Source organism: Balaenoptera borealis, assembly GCF_965194805.1.
Source record: "Balaenoptera borealis genome assembly, chromosome: 7".
In the NCBI taxonomy this organism is placed as follows: Eukaryota; Metazoa; Chordata; class Mammalia; order Artiodactyla; family Balaenopteridae; genus Balaenoptera; species Balaenoptera borealis.
Window position 1 is genome coordinate 49,248,341 of NC_138864.1, and position 14,922 is coordinate 49,263,262.

At 33.8% G+C, this 14,922-nt stretch overlaps 1 protein-coding gene across 1 annotated transcript in view; it reads right to left on the bottom strand.

The window, feature by feature from the left end:
• PCLO (piccolo presynaptic cytomatrix protein) overlaps window positions 1-14,922 on the bottom strand; it is a 384,943-nt gene that overhangs the window by 146,055 nt on the left and 223,966 nt on the right. The window contains exons 7-8 of the mRNA XM_082398709.1: window positions 5,677-7,864; window positions 224-360 (exon numbers count right to left, since the gene is read on the bottom strand). Coding sequence (XP_082254835.1) covers window positions 224-360; window positions 5,677-7,864 — 2,325 coding nt within the window. The remainder of the gene's footprint in view (window positions 1-223; window positions 361-5,676; window positions 7,865-14,922) is intronic.

Genomic DNA, 14,922 nt, shown 5'->3' on the forward strand with positions numbered 1-14,922 from the left:
TCTCTTAAATTGCCTTGGTAGAAGCATCATGGTTATGCTGCGATGTCAGTCATGGCTGATGAAGTAAGGTTACTTAATACCTTAAGATACTGAAAAGAAAAATCATTTGTGAACTTGACTGACAAAAGTCCCATTCATTGCAGGATAACTGAGAACATTTTAGGATGAAATGAATCTTTTTTTTTTAATAAATCTGAAAGAGATTGCTCAATATAGCACTTACTTGCTCTTGATGTTGACTGAGTGGTCTAGAATGGACCAACCTTTCTGGCAGTTTTCGATCCAGACCGTGTCCATTTTCCAAACGAGACTCCCTGGGTTTGTCAAACCAATCTGTTTCTTCACGACGCAGGTGATAGGCTTTGGAGACCAAAGAAACATCAAACATTGCAACTCTAACTAATACAGATGACAGAGGGCAGCAGATGTTCTGAAGTACCAACATGCTCCAGGCTCATTAATCATTCATGCATTTCAAGCACAATTCCCAACAGGATCAGAAAAATCATTTCCAGTATTATGTTAAAAATTTTGTACCATGGAATAACCTAGAAAAAATGATGTGCCACCTGTGAAACTTTTCAAAGCAAAATAAAACAAAATTTAAATTTAGATTAGGTGAAAGAAGAAATTTAGACAGTGATTGAATAAATAAATGAACAATGAATATTTCTCAAAGGTCATTCTATTCAACCTCAGTCCATCAGTTCCACCTCCTCACCTCTCCCCACTACCCATCACCAAAATCCAAGGAAAATATATTCCTTGAATACAGAAGATTCTGTTATTTTCCCACTCTCCTATCAACCCAGTACCACTATGGCTTTGGACATCAAGTGAGCATTTTTTGAAAACATGACATTTCTATGACATCCATAAATAAACAAAAGCATTTATTTTTAGGAGAATCCCAGGTATCACTGCTGGGACCATGTGTGCCATAATCACCTGGTAGCCTAATACTAAAAATATATCTATTAGAATTTTTCATTAAAAATTGAACAATTATTTTCTGTGGGATCACAGATTTAGGAATTAAAGAGTTGGTTGACTGCTTTTTGTACTTAAAATGTGCCAAAACTTGACATCTTAAAATACTTTTTTGAAAATACAACCATATTTGAGTATATAAATATTATTTAAAAATCTTCATCCCATTCAGTTCTTAGTACTTCCAAGGTCTTTTTCTTATTTAGTGCCCCCAAATCACTGTTTACCTAATATACAGAATTTGACTTTATATAATTTTATTCTTTGTAAAAGGATCCCTAAATAATAGTCTCTGGAAATACATTCTTGCTTCCTAAATGGCAGATGGAGTACCCCTTCTCAGGTGCTCATCCTGAAAGATCTGTTGATGATGCTATCAACCTATGCCTTCTTGAAACTCTAGCTTCTACAATGCCGTACTATTGAGTGTTCCTCTCTATCTCATTACAGGTCTCTTTCTGCCTACATCACTGACTTCTCTTCTACTACTTTCTCCCAAGACTTTTTCCCAGGCAATTTCCGTTAGTTCTTTACTGGAAGGGCTGGCAAACCCATAGCATATACAGCATTACTCACCTCTACACCTCCCGTGATCTTGGTCAACGCCACTGATTAACCACAGCACTTTCCCCGAATAAACACAGAATGATAGATGATGCCTCATAATTTAGTCAGTCTTAGATTTGAGGAAATACGATACATACCTGGTTTGTGGTTGCATATGTACTTATCTGATCTCCCCTATTAGACTCTAAGCTGCTTGAGGGTAAGGCTCATGTCTTCTTTTGTTGTTTTGTTTTTTTTTCTCCCTCAATACTAAAAACAATGCCTTGCAAATGCCATAATATTCATTAAATATTCAGGAAATGAATGAAACATAGGAAAATTAGTCATCAACTAAAGCTAAATATCCTAATTATGATAAGCACATGTTAAAATAAATATTAATTTGTCCCTTGAATCTCATTAATAGTTACACAATCTTTTCTCACAATCTACTCAATATTTATTATAGTTTTTCATAGTTTTAATTTGACACCAAGTGACTAAATTTATGAAAGAAATATTTAATATAAACTTGATAAGTAAATAGAAAATCCATTATTTAACCATCAGTCTCTAAAACTTATTAGATTATCAACAAACATACTAATCATTTTATATTAATTTTTGTATATCTTTGTTACATATTTCTCATAAAAAAATAGGCTATACTGATTTTAATAAATGACTATCTTGGATAATGCACTACATGATTTCACTTGAATATACAACTTTGCTTAATGCATTTAAAATAACAATCCTTTAAAATGTTTCCTTGGTTGTGTCTATACAGATAAGGCAGAATCTCAACCTGATATAAATTTTGTCAATTTATTTCCGATTCTGATGACATACTTTGATTGTCTGTTATGTCTTATAATGACTCTATACGTAACCAAGTTAGGATGGCTAGCATGCTTTGCAGAGGAATTTGTAGATCAACGAAGAAAAACCAGATTAAATAAATCTGTTCTTATGTTGGATTCTGTCTTCATCATTTACAGCAAGTTGGACATAAATGCTAATTGTTTATAACTGCAATTGTCTGATCTGCTATGGTAGATCCGAACTTTAAAAACTAAATTTTATAATATTTTCCAAGTTAAATAGTTTTGCTGGAGATTAACATCCCCTCGTTTTAAGCCATTGATATTTTCTTTTCTTAAATGTAAAATGCAAGAAAGCTATTTTGGGGTCTAGCATTATTCACATTATTGACTGTAACAATAGTTATACGAACAGCTTACTTCTATTCCGTATGAAATTTTCATTGGAATTTTTTTTAAAAGACCGTATATACCGATGCTTTTTTTTTTTTTTTTTACATGGAGTATATTTTGAAAGAATGTTTTCAACAAAATATTTGCGGTTGTAGAAATACAACTTGACTGTTTCTAGTTTAGTTTTTCTCTTAACCAGGAATGGATATTAAGGTGTAGACTTCAAGCTGGTGGTCATAAATAGTAACCAACATAAATTATGCCTACCTAGCTTATACCTCAAATGAGATATTTCAAAATTAATTGGAGTTATATAGAATACATCTGAAAAACATCCTGTTGGCTATAACCTAGAGTTTGAGTTCAGAGAAAGCACAAAAATTTGAAATCAGTTAAATTTGCTTTGTTTACATGATACTAAATAGCCTGTTGGAATGTTATACTTTTCAAAGTTGTTTTAGTATCATTCAAACACTTTCTACTTTTTTTCTTAATTACCCAAGGAATCCAAGATTTCAAAAGAAAAGCAGACCACTGTTCACCAGAAGAAAAGTGATATGCTTATGAGATACAAACACAAAGAAAATAGATAACATTTTAAAACATACATCTTTTAAAGATAATCACTACAATTCACACACATAATATCACATATGTAATTCAGTTTGTTATAGTTTTTCTTTGTATAATTCTATATCAACATGATTTTTATGACTAAATTTCTTGTCTGCTTAATTTAAAAATACATTTAAACTCAATTTGATTTTGTGTAAATTTCATTTTAATTGTTTACTTCTCTGGTGTCATCGTTACGTATTTCATAATTTTGTATGCTGCATGATGTCTCATCCAAATTAGTTTAAATAATTTTCTGGAGATTAACATGCTTTTTTTTAAGCTGATGATATTTCCAAATACTTACCAAATTGTATTTGATAAGTATTTTTTGATGTGTCTTGATATTTTATCAAAACAAGTTTTCATAGTCTTTGATGACTATGAGTACACATCATCCAAACATATAAATGAGAAATAAAAATTTGGTTATTTTTACATGGTTGTACGTAAATGACTGCCGTATTTTGGAATATCTAGAAACATCTGTATGTCTGGAACTATGTTGGCAAAACATCTGTGATGAATAAATCAATTTGTCAAATTCTCTCTAGGTATATGTTCATCATGCACACACAGATTTTAGGTGTTTAGTTATGTGATTGACCTGTTAGTTTTTCTTTTCCTTTGCTATTTTACAGATACAATTATTGAAGAGCCTTTTTATTCTTCTGCAGCAGTCATTTCATATATATATATATACATATATAATGTGTGTAAAATGTGGATTGTGAAAAAAGAAAAAAAATGTTTCTCCATTATATAACTTACTTAACTATGTAGATTGATTCAAACAATCGGCTAAATAAAAAAAACCACACAGAGTGTTTTATTTAATTGGCTGGTTATCAATAAAAAATGGTCAATCCAATAGCCTGTAGAGAATAAAACAAATCAGGAAGGGACTAGTCTTTTGGAATTTCACTAGAAAAAGCAGTTTCTCCTTCAGATCCAGTGATTACCTTAGTCCTGATCAAACCTACATTTGAACTTCTAAAATCATATTCGTGTCTAGATACAGAAGAAAGAAAATCCTTTTCGTGAAAACATATTTTCCTGTAAGTCCTCAGGGAAAATGTTAGACTTAAAATAAGAGATGTTCATATTAACTTAGTGCTCTGCAATCTCTAAAGCCATGAAGTAATACATTTTTATTTGATGAGAAATATTTTATTTTTAGGACTCAAACCACACCTACATTCAAATGTATACCACAGAGGGGGAAAAAAAAAAAGAACCAAGTGTCATGAGTCCTCTTGGCATGGGCAAGACTTCACATCTCTGTACCTGTCCAACCTTGTCTTCAAATTTAGACTTGGTCTAGGTCATTTTCTAAAATCCTTATGGTTCTATATAACTAAACAAAGCAAATTACCATAAACCAGTTTTTAGTTAAGTATGTACTTGCCATAAATCTCTTGTTCAATATGAAAAACTAGTAATGACAATTTAGGGCAAAAAAAAAAATGGAATAATGCAAAAAGCAAAGCCATGGAAAAGGCTAACTGAACACATAAGGAAGGCTTCAGCTCAAATAGCTAAATTCACAAAAGCAGTGTACAAATTTCCAATTTTAAAATCTAAACAATGCTTCATACATATTCACAAGCATGTGGATAATACTGTTATTTATTGTCAAAACCATATTTAGTACTAAGCTTTCTAGTATGTAATGCAAAATGTACAAACTTGTCAATTATGACATTCATAGTGAAAGAGATTAAAATACAAACCTTTTATTTAAGTAGAATTATAAAACTCTACATTATGTTAACATTAGGGACTTATTTGAAAGTTCTCAAAAAGAGAACATTCTCTGAATTAATGAACACTGATCTCACAAAATGACATAAATAATTTTCTATTACAGAGTCTAGCAGAATAGTACTTAATGGCTCAAAACCTTAATCATTTCACAAACTGAAAGAAACTAATAACTTTAAAAATGCCTTTTAAAAAAATAAAAGAAACATACAATGAAAATATTTCCAACTATAGATTTAAAGGATGACCATATTTTATTGACACAATTATTTGGTAATGGTTTTGGAAAAGTGGACACCAAACAAATCAAGCAAACAACCAAGAAACAACAGTAAAAGAATAAACTAAAAAGAAATAAAGAAGAGCATGCTACGAAATCTATACACAAGATAAAATTTCCATTTACAAGAAATAAAATTGAAGTAAACATGCAAAAGACGCACCAAGAAAAGTAGAATACGTCCTTGGAGAAGGAAAATTAAACATGCAGAAACACAAGAGTTTGAGTTTTGAGAGTAACAAGGTAGTGTGAGGCCCAATTTACCTTCACTGTCTGACATGGCATGTTGGAAGTCATCCATGATGAAAGCTATGTCACGATCGTAGCCTCGAGTCCGTGATTCTTCTCTCATGTGTTGTTGAACTTCAGGCAATGAGTGACTTGATCCAAACTGATCCCTGGTGTCTGCAGAAATTGGTGGCAGGGGTCCAGCTGCAGCCCTGGCCATTCCCATTGGCTGGCCAACAGGACTGAGCGGACTTTCCTCCTCAGAATTCTGGGCCACAATTGGTATTCTTCCTCTACTCTGGCTAATCGGCAAACTGGTAGGCTTAGTTCTGCCAGAGGGTGATGCATGACTAAAGGAAACATCTAGAGCTTCCGCCTCTTGAGCTTTCAGTCTTAGAGAAGAGCTGGAAGAATCTCTTTTAATTGATAAATCAAGCCCATAGACAGAGGAAGGTCTGGAAGAAGGTCTGGACCTGCTGCCACTGCTGTATGGCTTATCTGCTTCATCCTGCAGAGCTGACCGTATGGTATTTCCTAATGTGCCCAGCCCTGTGCCAAGAGATGATCCCAAAAATTTGTGTTGGTCTGTAATATTTTTTCTGAGGCCAAAAGTGATATCATCTTGAAGAAGCCTTGCCCTGGAAGAAATGCCACCAATAGATGAACTGCTAGAAGTCATATAGCTCGAATAATCAGGTTCAAGGTCTCTACTTTCTTGAATAGGTGAAAATTTGGACATTTTAGGGTCAATTAGTGATTTCTTATGCTTTGACTGCTTTTGATAAAGTATGGCTGCTGGCAGTTGTTTTGCTGCTTGTTTTTCAAGTGTGAGTCTACTAATGCTATACTTTTCAGATTTTGGAAAATGTCTATAGCTAGTATCGGCATGGTAATAATGGGAAAGACCAGCGAGGTGATCTAAGCTCTCTGCCCCTCTACGGAATTCCTGTTTAATCTGATGTTTCAGAAGCTTTAACTCATAAGGATCCTCCATTGGGTCTTCCTCTGATTTCACATAACTATGCAATCTGGAAGAAGTCTGCAGAGGTGCTAGGAAATCTGTCACTTCTTGAGACCTACGTGTCTCAGTGGTTCGAAGGAGACGGTCTGTTTTTGACAGATCTTTTTCATGAAGGCTAAACGCAGTGCTTAAAGCAGCTGTTCCTTTGGTAATCTCTCCAATGTCATCAATTAAGACATAATTTCGTGGAGTATGATGGTCAATATCTGCATAGAAAGAATCTGCAGATATGCTTGATATTGGGCTGCTTGCCATGCTACTTCTTTCCTCCAATCCTATTCTCAAGTCTAAGCTGTTGTACTTACTACCAAGGTGGGAAACAGCATATGTATTATCAGTAGAAACAGGTGCTATCATCAGGGGTTGGTTGCGAATCACCTCATAGTTTGAAGTTATCTTGGGCTCCAGATATAGTGCAGTTTGCCGGGGCTTCTGTTGTATCACCATCATCTGTGATGGTAACTGATAAGCAGGTTGTGGTGTTGGTGTAGGTTGAGCTTGAGGTGTGAAGGACATCGTTGCCACAGCTTGGAAGGTTGGCTGAGTCTGATAAGGTGAAACTTCCTGATGGTACAGAGTCTGTTGCTCAAAGTGGGATTGTTGGGTGTATGGGGTGGGTGCTTGGGTAGGAAGTGCAGGGGAAGAGTATTGGTATTGGGTGTAAGGACTTGTAGGAGGAACTAGCTGAGATTCTGTTTGGGTTTGTGGTGGTATAAACTGGCTGAACTCAGTTTGGGGAGCAGTTCTCGGTCGCTCTATGCCATGCTGACTTTCGATCCGGGTTGGTCTGGTGCTGCTGACCTCACTGTCAGACATGTAATCACGATCCTCAGCTACTCCCTGGAGGTAGGCTCTCTCCCTCTTTTCTCTCTCCTTTAACAATGCCTCTTTTCTCCTGTTAATCCCCATTTCCAGGTACCGTAACTTGGCATCAATCTCCTTCTCTTCCTCATCAAGTTCTGCTTGTTTTTTTCTAAGCTTTGCAGATTCCCTCTCCACAAGATCGAGCTCTCTGTCTATATCCTGGAGAATCTTGGCTCGTGCCATCGTGTTGGTTCTGCAGATCCTTCTCCTGGAAACTGTGCCCACTGTGCTGTATGTTGACTGAGTTCCTGTGGAGGTCTCCTCGGGAGGTGGGTTTGGCAGAGTTCTCTTCACTTTTTTCTGAGTGCCAGAGGGTGTCATGGTTTGAGAACCTTTTGTCTGTAATTAAGTAAACAAAATACAGTACTTTATCATCAAGGAAAAAAAGTAAAAGGTCAAAAAAACCATAATTTACATTTAAATAAAAGTGAGTTCATATATGTTTTAGCTATGAGCACATAATAAAATAAAAATTCTACACATAATTTCAAGTATTAGTCACAAATGCAGTTAACTGAAAAATAATTTTCCTCTTCTTGGTAAATTGATTATTTATTATTACAACTTTGTAACATTAGAATTGAGTTCTGAAATCGAGCACAGAGTACACTGCTAGGCAGGATTATATTTTAGTTAGACTCTTAGGAGAACTCTTAAAAACTCATTTTCCACCCTATTTAAGATACATAGTATTACTTACTGAAGGTATGCCCAGAGTATTTGTGTTAACTATCTAAAGTTTAAGTTATATTTGTTGAAGATGCTCATTGTCCTGTTCAATTGTTTGCTTCTATCTTCCCATTCCTACTTTCACCCCCTGAAGTGACTATCATTCCTATTCCAATCATGAAATGTTTTGAAATGAAATCCTCTCATTCGCTACTGTCTTTTTTCCCCCAAGAGTTATCTGAACCAATTTCCTATTTAATCTTTCAATATTTTTCTGACTATTTGAGTTTTCTATTTTCTTTCAATGCTATTATTCTTTAGTAATTTCAGCTTCTTCTTAATGCTTTAGTAACTTCTACATGAAGCAAAAGGAAGTGACTATAAACACTTCAAAAACTCATTAAAATCTTAAAAAAAATCAGATTAAGTTTATCAGTGATTTGTCAGATATTTTCAATTTTATTTGGTTAATTTGTCATAAACTTGCATTCTAAGAATCACTGGTCTTGAGAATCATGCAATTTTAGAATATTAGAAGACATGAGAGACCATTTTGACTATAAATAAAGTAAGCTGATATACTCAGTTACCCAACCATGTAGCAGCATATTCACAACTAGATCTCAGGCCTTCTGCCTTCTAGTTGCATATTTTTTACTTTTTTCTTCTTACTAATAATACAAAGACCTTAATTCTTCCCTTTTTCCCAATCACCAAAAATCAAGGACCCCAAAATAACAAAAAGTATATGGGAATTATGTCTAATTAATTATATCATATTTGTCCAAGACCTTGTACTTTTATTGCCTTTTTACTACTCCCAAATTTGTTACCTTGGTGTTTTTTATCTGTTTTCTGTTATTTTTCTGCTCCATTTATCGACCTAATTGTTTAATAGAAATTATAATCAGAAGCAATATCCTAAAGATCAATTGAGGTTTATGTGTATTTCTGAAATTTTAAATATCTGAATGCAAATTCACAATGAATAAATGTTGTGAGTTTGTAAAATATGGCAGAGTGATTTTGAAATCGTAGCTTATTCATCCTCACAGAGAAATCTCAAGGAATATGGGGAATTGGAACTACAAAGGCAGCTGTTTGGCATGTTATTTATTCTCTCTCACCCTCAATTATTTTCATTGTATTTAATACTCACAATCAAGTCATAGGGTTGTTATGAAGAGCAAATGAGACCTTTGTGTAAAATATTTAGTACACATTGTAGGCAGCCATTAAGTATTATTTCCTTGTAAAATCCCCTTATTTCTACAGAAAACTGTGGAATTTAGTAAATTCATATTCCAAATATTTTAAAAAACTTTTTTTGAATAAATGTACATGTTATGCTTTTTAATATCAACTGACCATAATAAAATAGTAATAAAATTAAAATTGAAATCTTACAACTACTTAATAATTTTCCAAAATACTAACATATATGTCTTCTATTTATAAAAAGTTTTTCACAATAATCTTTTCAGTTCTCTGAATACAATGGAGCTCAATAGGAGGCTGAAATTAATGACTGTTTCTTTTCCTAGACTAGCATTTGGTAGATTTGGTATATGCATTAAGAGTTTTCAAATTTAAGATGTTCATGTGTACTACATGATTGTGGTTGTGAAATTGTTTGAGAAAGAGTGTTTAAGTGCATTACTCTGAAAATGTAATGGCACTGCATAATATGAAGACATTTGAAAAGTCTTACTTTGAAAGTAAGAATTCTCCTCCCTACCAAAGGAGGTGAAAAATGCGCATGAATTAATGTAACACTAAAAGCTGATGCAGAGAGAAAGCACACAGAACAGAGAAGGTAACAATGGAATGGAGTAAATAGAGAGAATGAAAGAAATTTCTGGGGTGGACACACACATTTTGAAAATTAATTAAAAAAAAAAACTGAAGGCATCCATTAAATGGGTGCATATATTTGTTGAATGAAAGAATGAAGAAATGAAAGGGTAAAATAAGAACTTGTGATTTTTTGGTGTGTTACTATTTTTAAAAATTCTGAATCAAGAAGTGAATTTCCGAGAATTCACTGTGTGGAATGAGAGGAAAGATACGAAAACACAAGAAAGATAAACCTACGAGGAACTGTAAAAATGACTATAGTATTAAGAGTAATGGTTATAATGAACTGGAAACTGATAGTAGTTCTTACTGTTTATTGCTCATACATTTATGCAATTTCTCTTAACTTTATGTTTAACAGTTTATAGTTCTCACTTGAGGGAGTGTGCTTAGTCATGCTCATTTTTTTGCAGTTTTATAAAATCCTAGGTTAAAGAAACTTTCCAGGTATTAGGGATTTCTAATTATCTTTCAGGGTTGCAAATATTTAATGATCCACGACTTATGTTTATTAATATTTTGTGTGCCACGGATGTGAGTCATGGAAACAAGTGACAAAGTTGGTTGGTAGAAGCTAGATACTTACTGAGTTAGTCTAGCTAACTACTCAGTCTCCACAAATCGAAATAGCTTTGCTGTTCTTTCTTGATAACAAAGTTGGAGACTCATCAAGGTCTCAACCATATTCTTCCCAAATGACAGGAAGTGTAACACTGATTGAAAGCTTAGTGTCTCAGGCCAGACTTAGAGTTTCAATCCTGGCTCTGCCTTTACCAGCTGTGAGACCTTCAGCAAGTTCCTTAAACTCCCTGGGCCTCAGTTTTCCTATATGTAGAGGAGGTCAGTATTTATTGTTACATTATTGGTTTGGCTAAGGAGTAAATCAGTTAAAACAAGAATCTAGATTAGTTATAATCCAGAGGACAGACAGAAATATAGTAGAGAATTTAAAGTGATGTATTGCCAACTTATAATTTAAAAAGAACAGCCTTTTAAGACAATAAATAACTTCTAAACTGACTATTTAACTCTAATCTAAACAATATAATGTAAAATAAGAGTAGAGAACCCCAAAACAGAGAATCGAAACAAAACAATATAATTGCTTAGAAAAGATCAAGAGATGTATAAAAGAAAGTTTATCACAATTAAAGGTGATGCAGTTGGAGGCCATGATTAGAGACAACAACAACAATCTAGAAAAATCTTGGTGTTTAATAAGATTTTCCTTCCTTGATGACTAGCTTGGTAAAAGTTTTCAGACAGATCTGGTGCTCTTAATCTGAAAAATAATTGTACTAAGTAACTGTAAAATATTTTAAAATAGCTGTGCAAATAACAGACCAAGGGAAAAGAACAGAAAGTCCTAAGAATAGAATGGAGGTTGAGGAAGACTGGAAGAAAATCTAATTTCAATTGCAATACCTAGGAGGTAACAGTGTTAAGAAGCAAACAAGCTCCAGCAGAAGTTTTGCTGTCCAAAGTTATTTTAAACATTCTCCTTGGGGGAATCCAGTTACACCACGCATCTTATATGGTAAAGGAAATAAATTTTTCCTTGTTCTGAGGTGTCAGGGTTATTAATAAAAATAACAATAGCTAAGGTATATGGATACACTATCCTGAGGACTTTAAATATACATATGTGCATTATCCCACTATTAAAATAATCTAAGCTCAATCTAAGAATGAGAAAAGTTGAACAAGCAAAAATAGATGCTAGACCAAAATTATTCATCGATTGCTATATATAATAAATATGGCAAAATTCAATTTATTTATTTATTCCAGGAGTTTGCTTAGTATAATTCTAAAATGCATTTTTCTAGATAATAAAGGCACAGAGCTAAGAGGTAAGAGATAGAATGAACACAAACCTTATTCTCAAAAAACTCATGAATCAGGAATATTTTTTAGGATGTTGTATGAAGAAACTACCTCAGCCTTTTGCTAAATAGCTCTTACGTCAATATCAGAGATACTCTTCTAAATCACTGTATCACTAGAGAGACTTTGGAATGTATTTTTCATTTTATAAATACAGAAAGCTATACCTGCTACTGGAAATCAATGTTCGTCATGATAATATCTTCAATTTTTAAGTTTGTTCTTTCAGTTAAGCAGGAATGATTTTTATGAAGTCCCTGTACTTTTAGATAATGAGAAATGTAGATTCACTTCCAAACAGTATAATTCCACATAGATTTATAGATAAATAAGATATTTTGATACAGATAAATATCATATAATTTTCTAGAGAAAACATAACCTCTTAAAGATCATCTATATAAAAAGTCAGAAGGTGAACTAGAGGAGTACATAAAGAGTGTACTGGGACCCAGAATAAGAAGGATTTACTTTCACCTCGGGCAAGGAAAGATGGATTAAGACATAGCAGAAAGCCTGGGTATTGAAGAAGGGACTGGACTTAAACAGGAGAATACTTTCTATGTGGAGGGAATAGTATAAAATGTAAATTTCATAGAAACACCCAGGATTATCTGGTTTAACTTCAGCCTGGTGATGCATTAATACCTGTGAGATGGAAACACATACAGAGAGGGGTTCTATGCAAACAGGAAGAGGAAAAATAGAGAAGCAAATAATAAAATTTAAATGTAAAATATATTACATATATATAATTTATATGTAAAATATATACTATATATGTTATATATAATTACATATGTATTATATATATACTATATAAAGCCCTTGAAATCTATCTATATTAAAATCTCCACTCATTCATTTTCCTTTTCTTTCTTTCTTTCTTTATTTTTTTACAGATGGAAAAGGCAACCCAGGTTGTTACATAGTGGTCAAATTAACTCCAATACCATGTGAAGTACCAGCACAAACCATCAAACTGTAAATGTGCAATCACTGGCAATGACTTGCAATGCAGTGCACTGGGTAGCAAGCACTGTGGCTTCGTCAAAGAGAAAACTGTGACAGCCCAATTTAATTTCCTTCAATGATAATGTGGCAGTCCACATAGATAACATAGAAACAGAAAATACAATCTCGCAGGGCTTCAGCAAAACATTTTACATTGTCCCTTGACACAGTCGCCAACAAAGTTTTGGACTTAAGAATGGAAAGTGTTCATATAATTTGCCAGGGATCTGCATGCAGACTATGACTATTCATGGTCCAGCATCAATATAAGTAACTAATTAATGTTTCTTAACCTTGGCACTATTGACATTTTTTCCAGATGATTCTATGTCGGGGTTGGGATGGCTGTTTTGTGCATTGTAGGATGTTTAGTGGAAACTCTGGCCTCTACCCACCAGATACCATCAGCATATCCTACCCCAGTCCTGTCAATCAAAAATGCCACTATGCACTGTCAAATATCTCTACGGGGAGAGGGAGGCAAAACAGTCACTGGTTGAAAACAACTGATGTCGGAGGATATACAAGATGATGTCTTCAGAAAGAGATCACTGATCTACTGTCATTTAGCTTACGTACTGATGAAGACTGCTAGTATTTGTATGTCACAGTGCCTTAGTCTGAATGGACAAGACAGGGACATCGATGATGTCTTGAAAAAGAGAGCTCTTGGGATAAAGGGTGAAAGAAAGAGAGATATTACAGGCTATGGTAACAATCTGAGCAAATTAATAAAATGTATTAGATTATTTTGTCTTGTTATAAATTTGTTTTATGATCCTAAAATTAATCCCTGTATTTGATAGGATAATTCTCACCTTTTGGATTAACATGAACTAATACGCAGAAGATATTCAACCAAGTTTTAAAAAACACAGTTTTATTAGAGAACAGGAAGAAAAAAATAGATGCCTAAAACTATAAGAATGTCTCTTCAGTGCAGAAGATTAATCTTTCTAGCTTAACCTCATAAAAATCTTGGGAAATTTTCCACAGCTGCAATAACTAAGGAAAAATCAGAGGATAATGAATTGCCAGTCTGATTGAAAAATTATGTAAATGCTAGATCTTTGTTAAAAGTTGCTTTTTACTCTGAGTTCAAAAGAAGGATCAATGGTGTAATTAAAAAGGGATTACAAACTTAGGAGGAAATACAGGTATTTAGTTTGAGAAATTAATTACCAGAATCACTAAGGGAGATCGATTGGATAGCTGACCTCAATTTTAAAATCGAGAAATCCTTGCCATCTTAAAAATAATTTAAGAAAAAAGAATTGAAACAGTAACCATAAACACCAAAAACACCTATCTGATGGCTTAGTGAAAAAATCTGAGAACATGCTTATTGTTTACTGTACTGACTACTGAGATTATGAGTAAGACATGGCCCCTGCCCTTCAATTGTGCAGTATGAATACAGAACTGGAGGACAGAAAATGCTCTCAGAGTCATCTGTCTCACCTTATTGGGAGTTCTCCTCATTCAGGGCCTGCATTTACTTTGAATATGAGAGTAAGTCTTTGTCTTGGTAAGAAGAATACTACTCATACATACTATGTGCTCTCTGGTATTTTTACTTCTGCTCTGTACCTGGTCATTCCTTCTTCTTAGGGTGTAAACATTATCTGTCTATAAAGATCTATGGCTCTTAGTATTAGGCAGGTAGATGAAATGTCTAGGATATTTTCCCCTTCAAACAAGACAGCTCTTTAAAATATATGAACATTGGTTAGCATACTCCTTTAACTTTGGAAAGTTAGGATGGAGGATGAAGATGAAGCTGTAAGATAAACACAAGGCTGCAAGCTGGAAAATATGACTACACGTGCTTCCTTGAAAAAGGACTAGAAACAGTTTCACTCTCTGAAATGTCAATGAAAGCATTAATTCACCTTCCAGGGGTCTCCCTACCCCAATATCTACAGTTTCCAGTTTTGAGACAAAATAGCAGTTGAATATAAAAATATTCA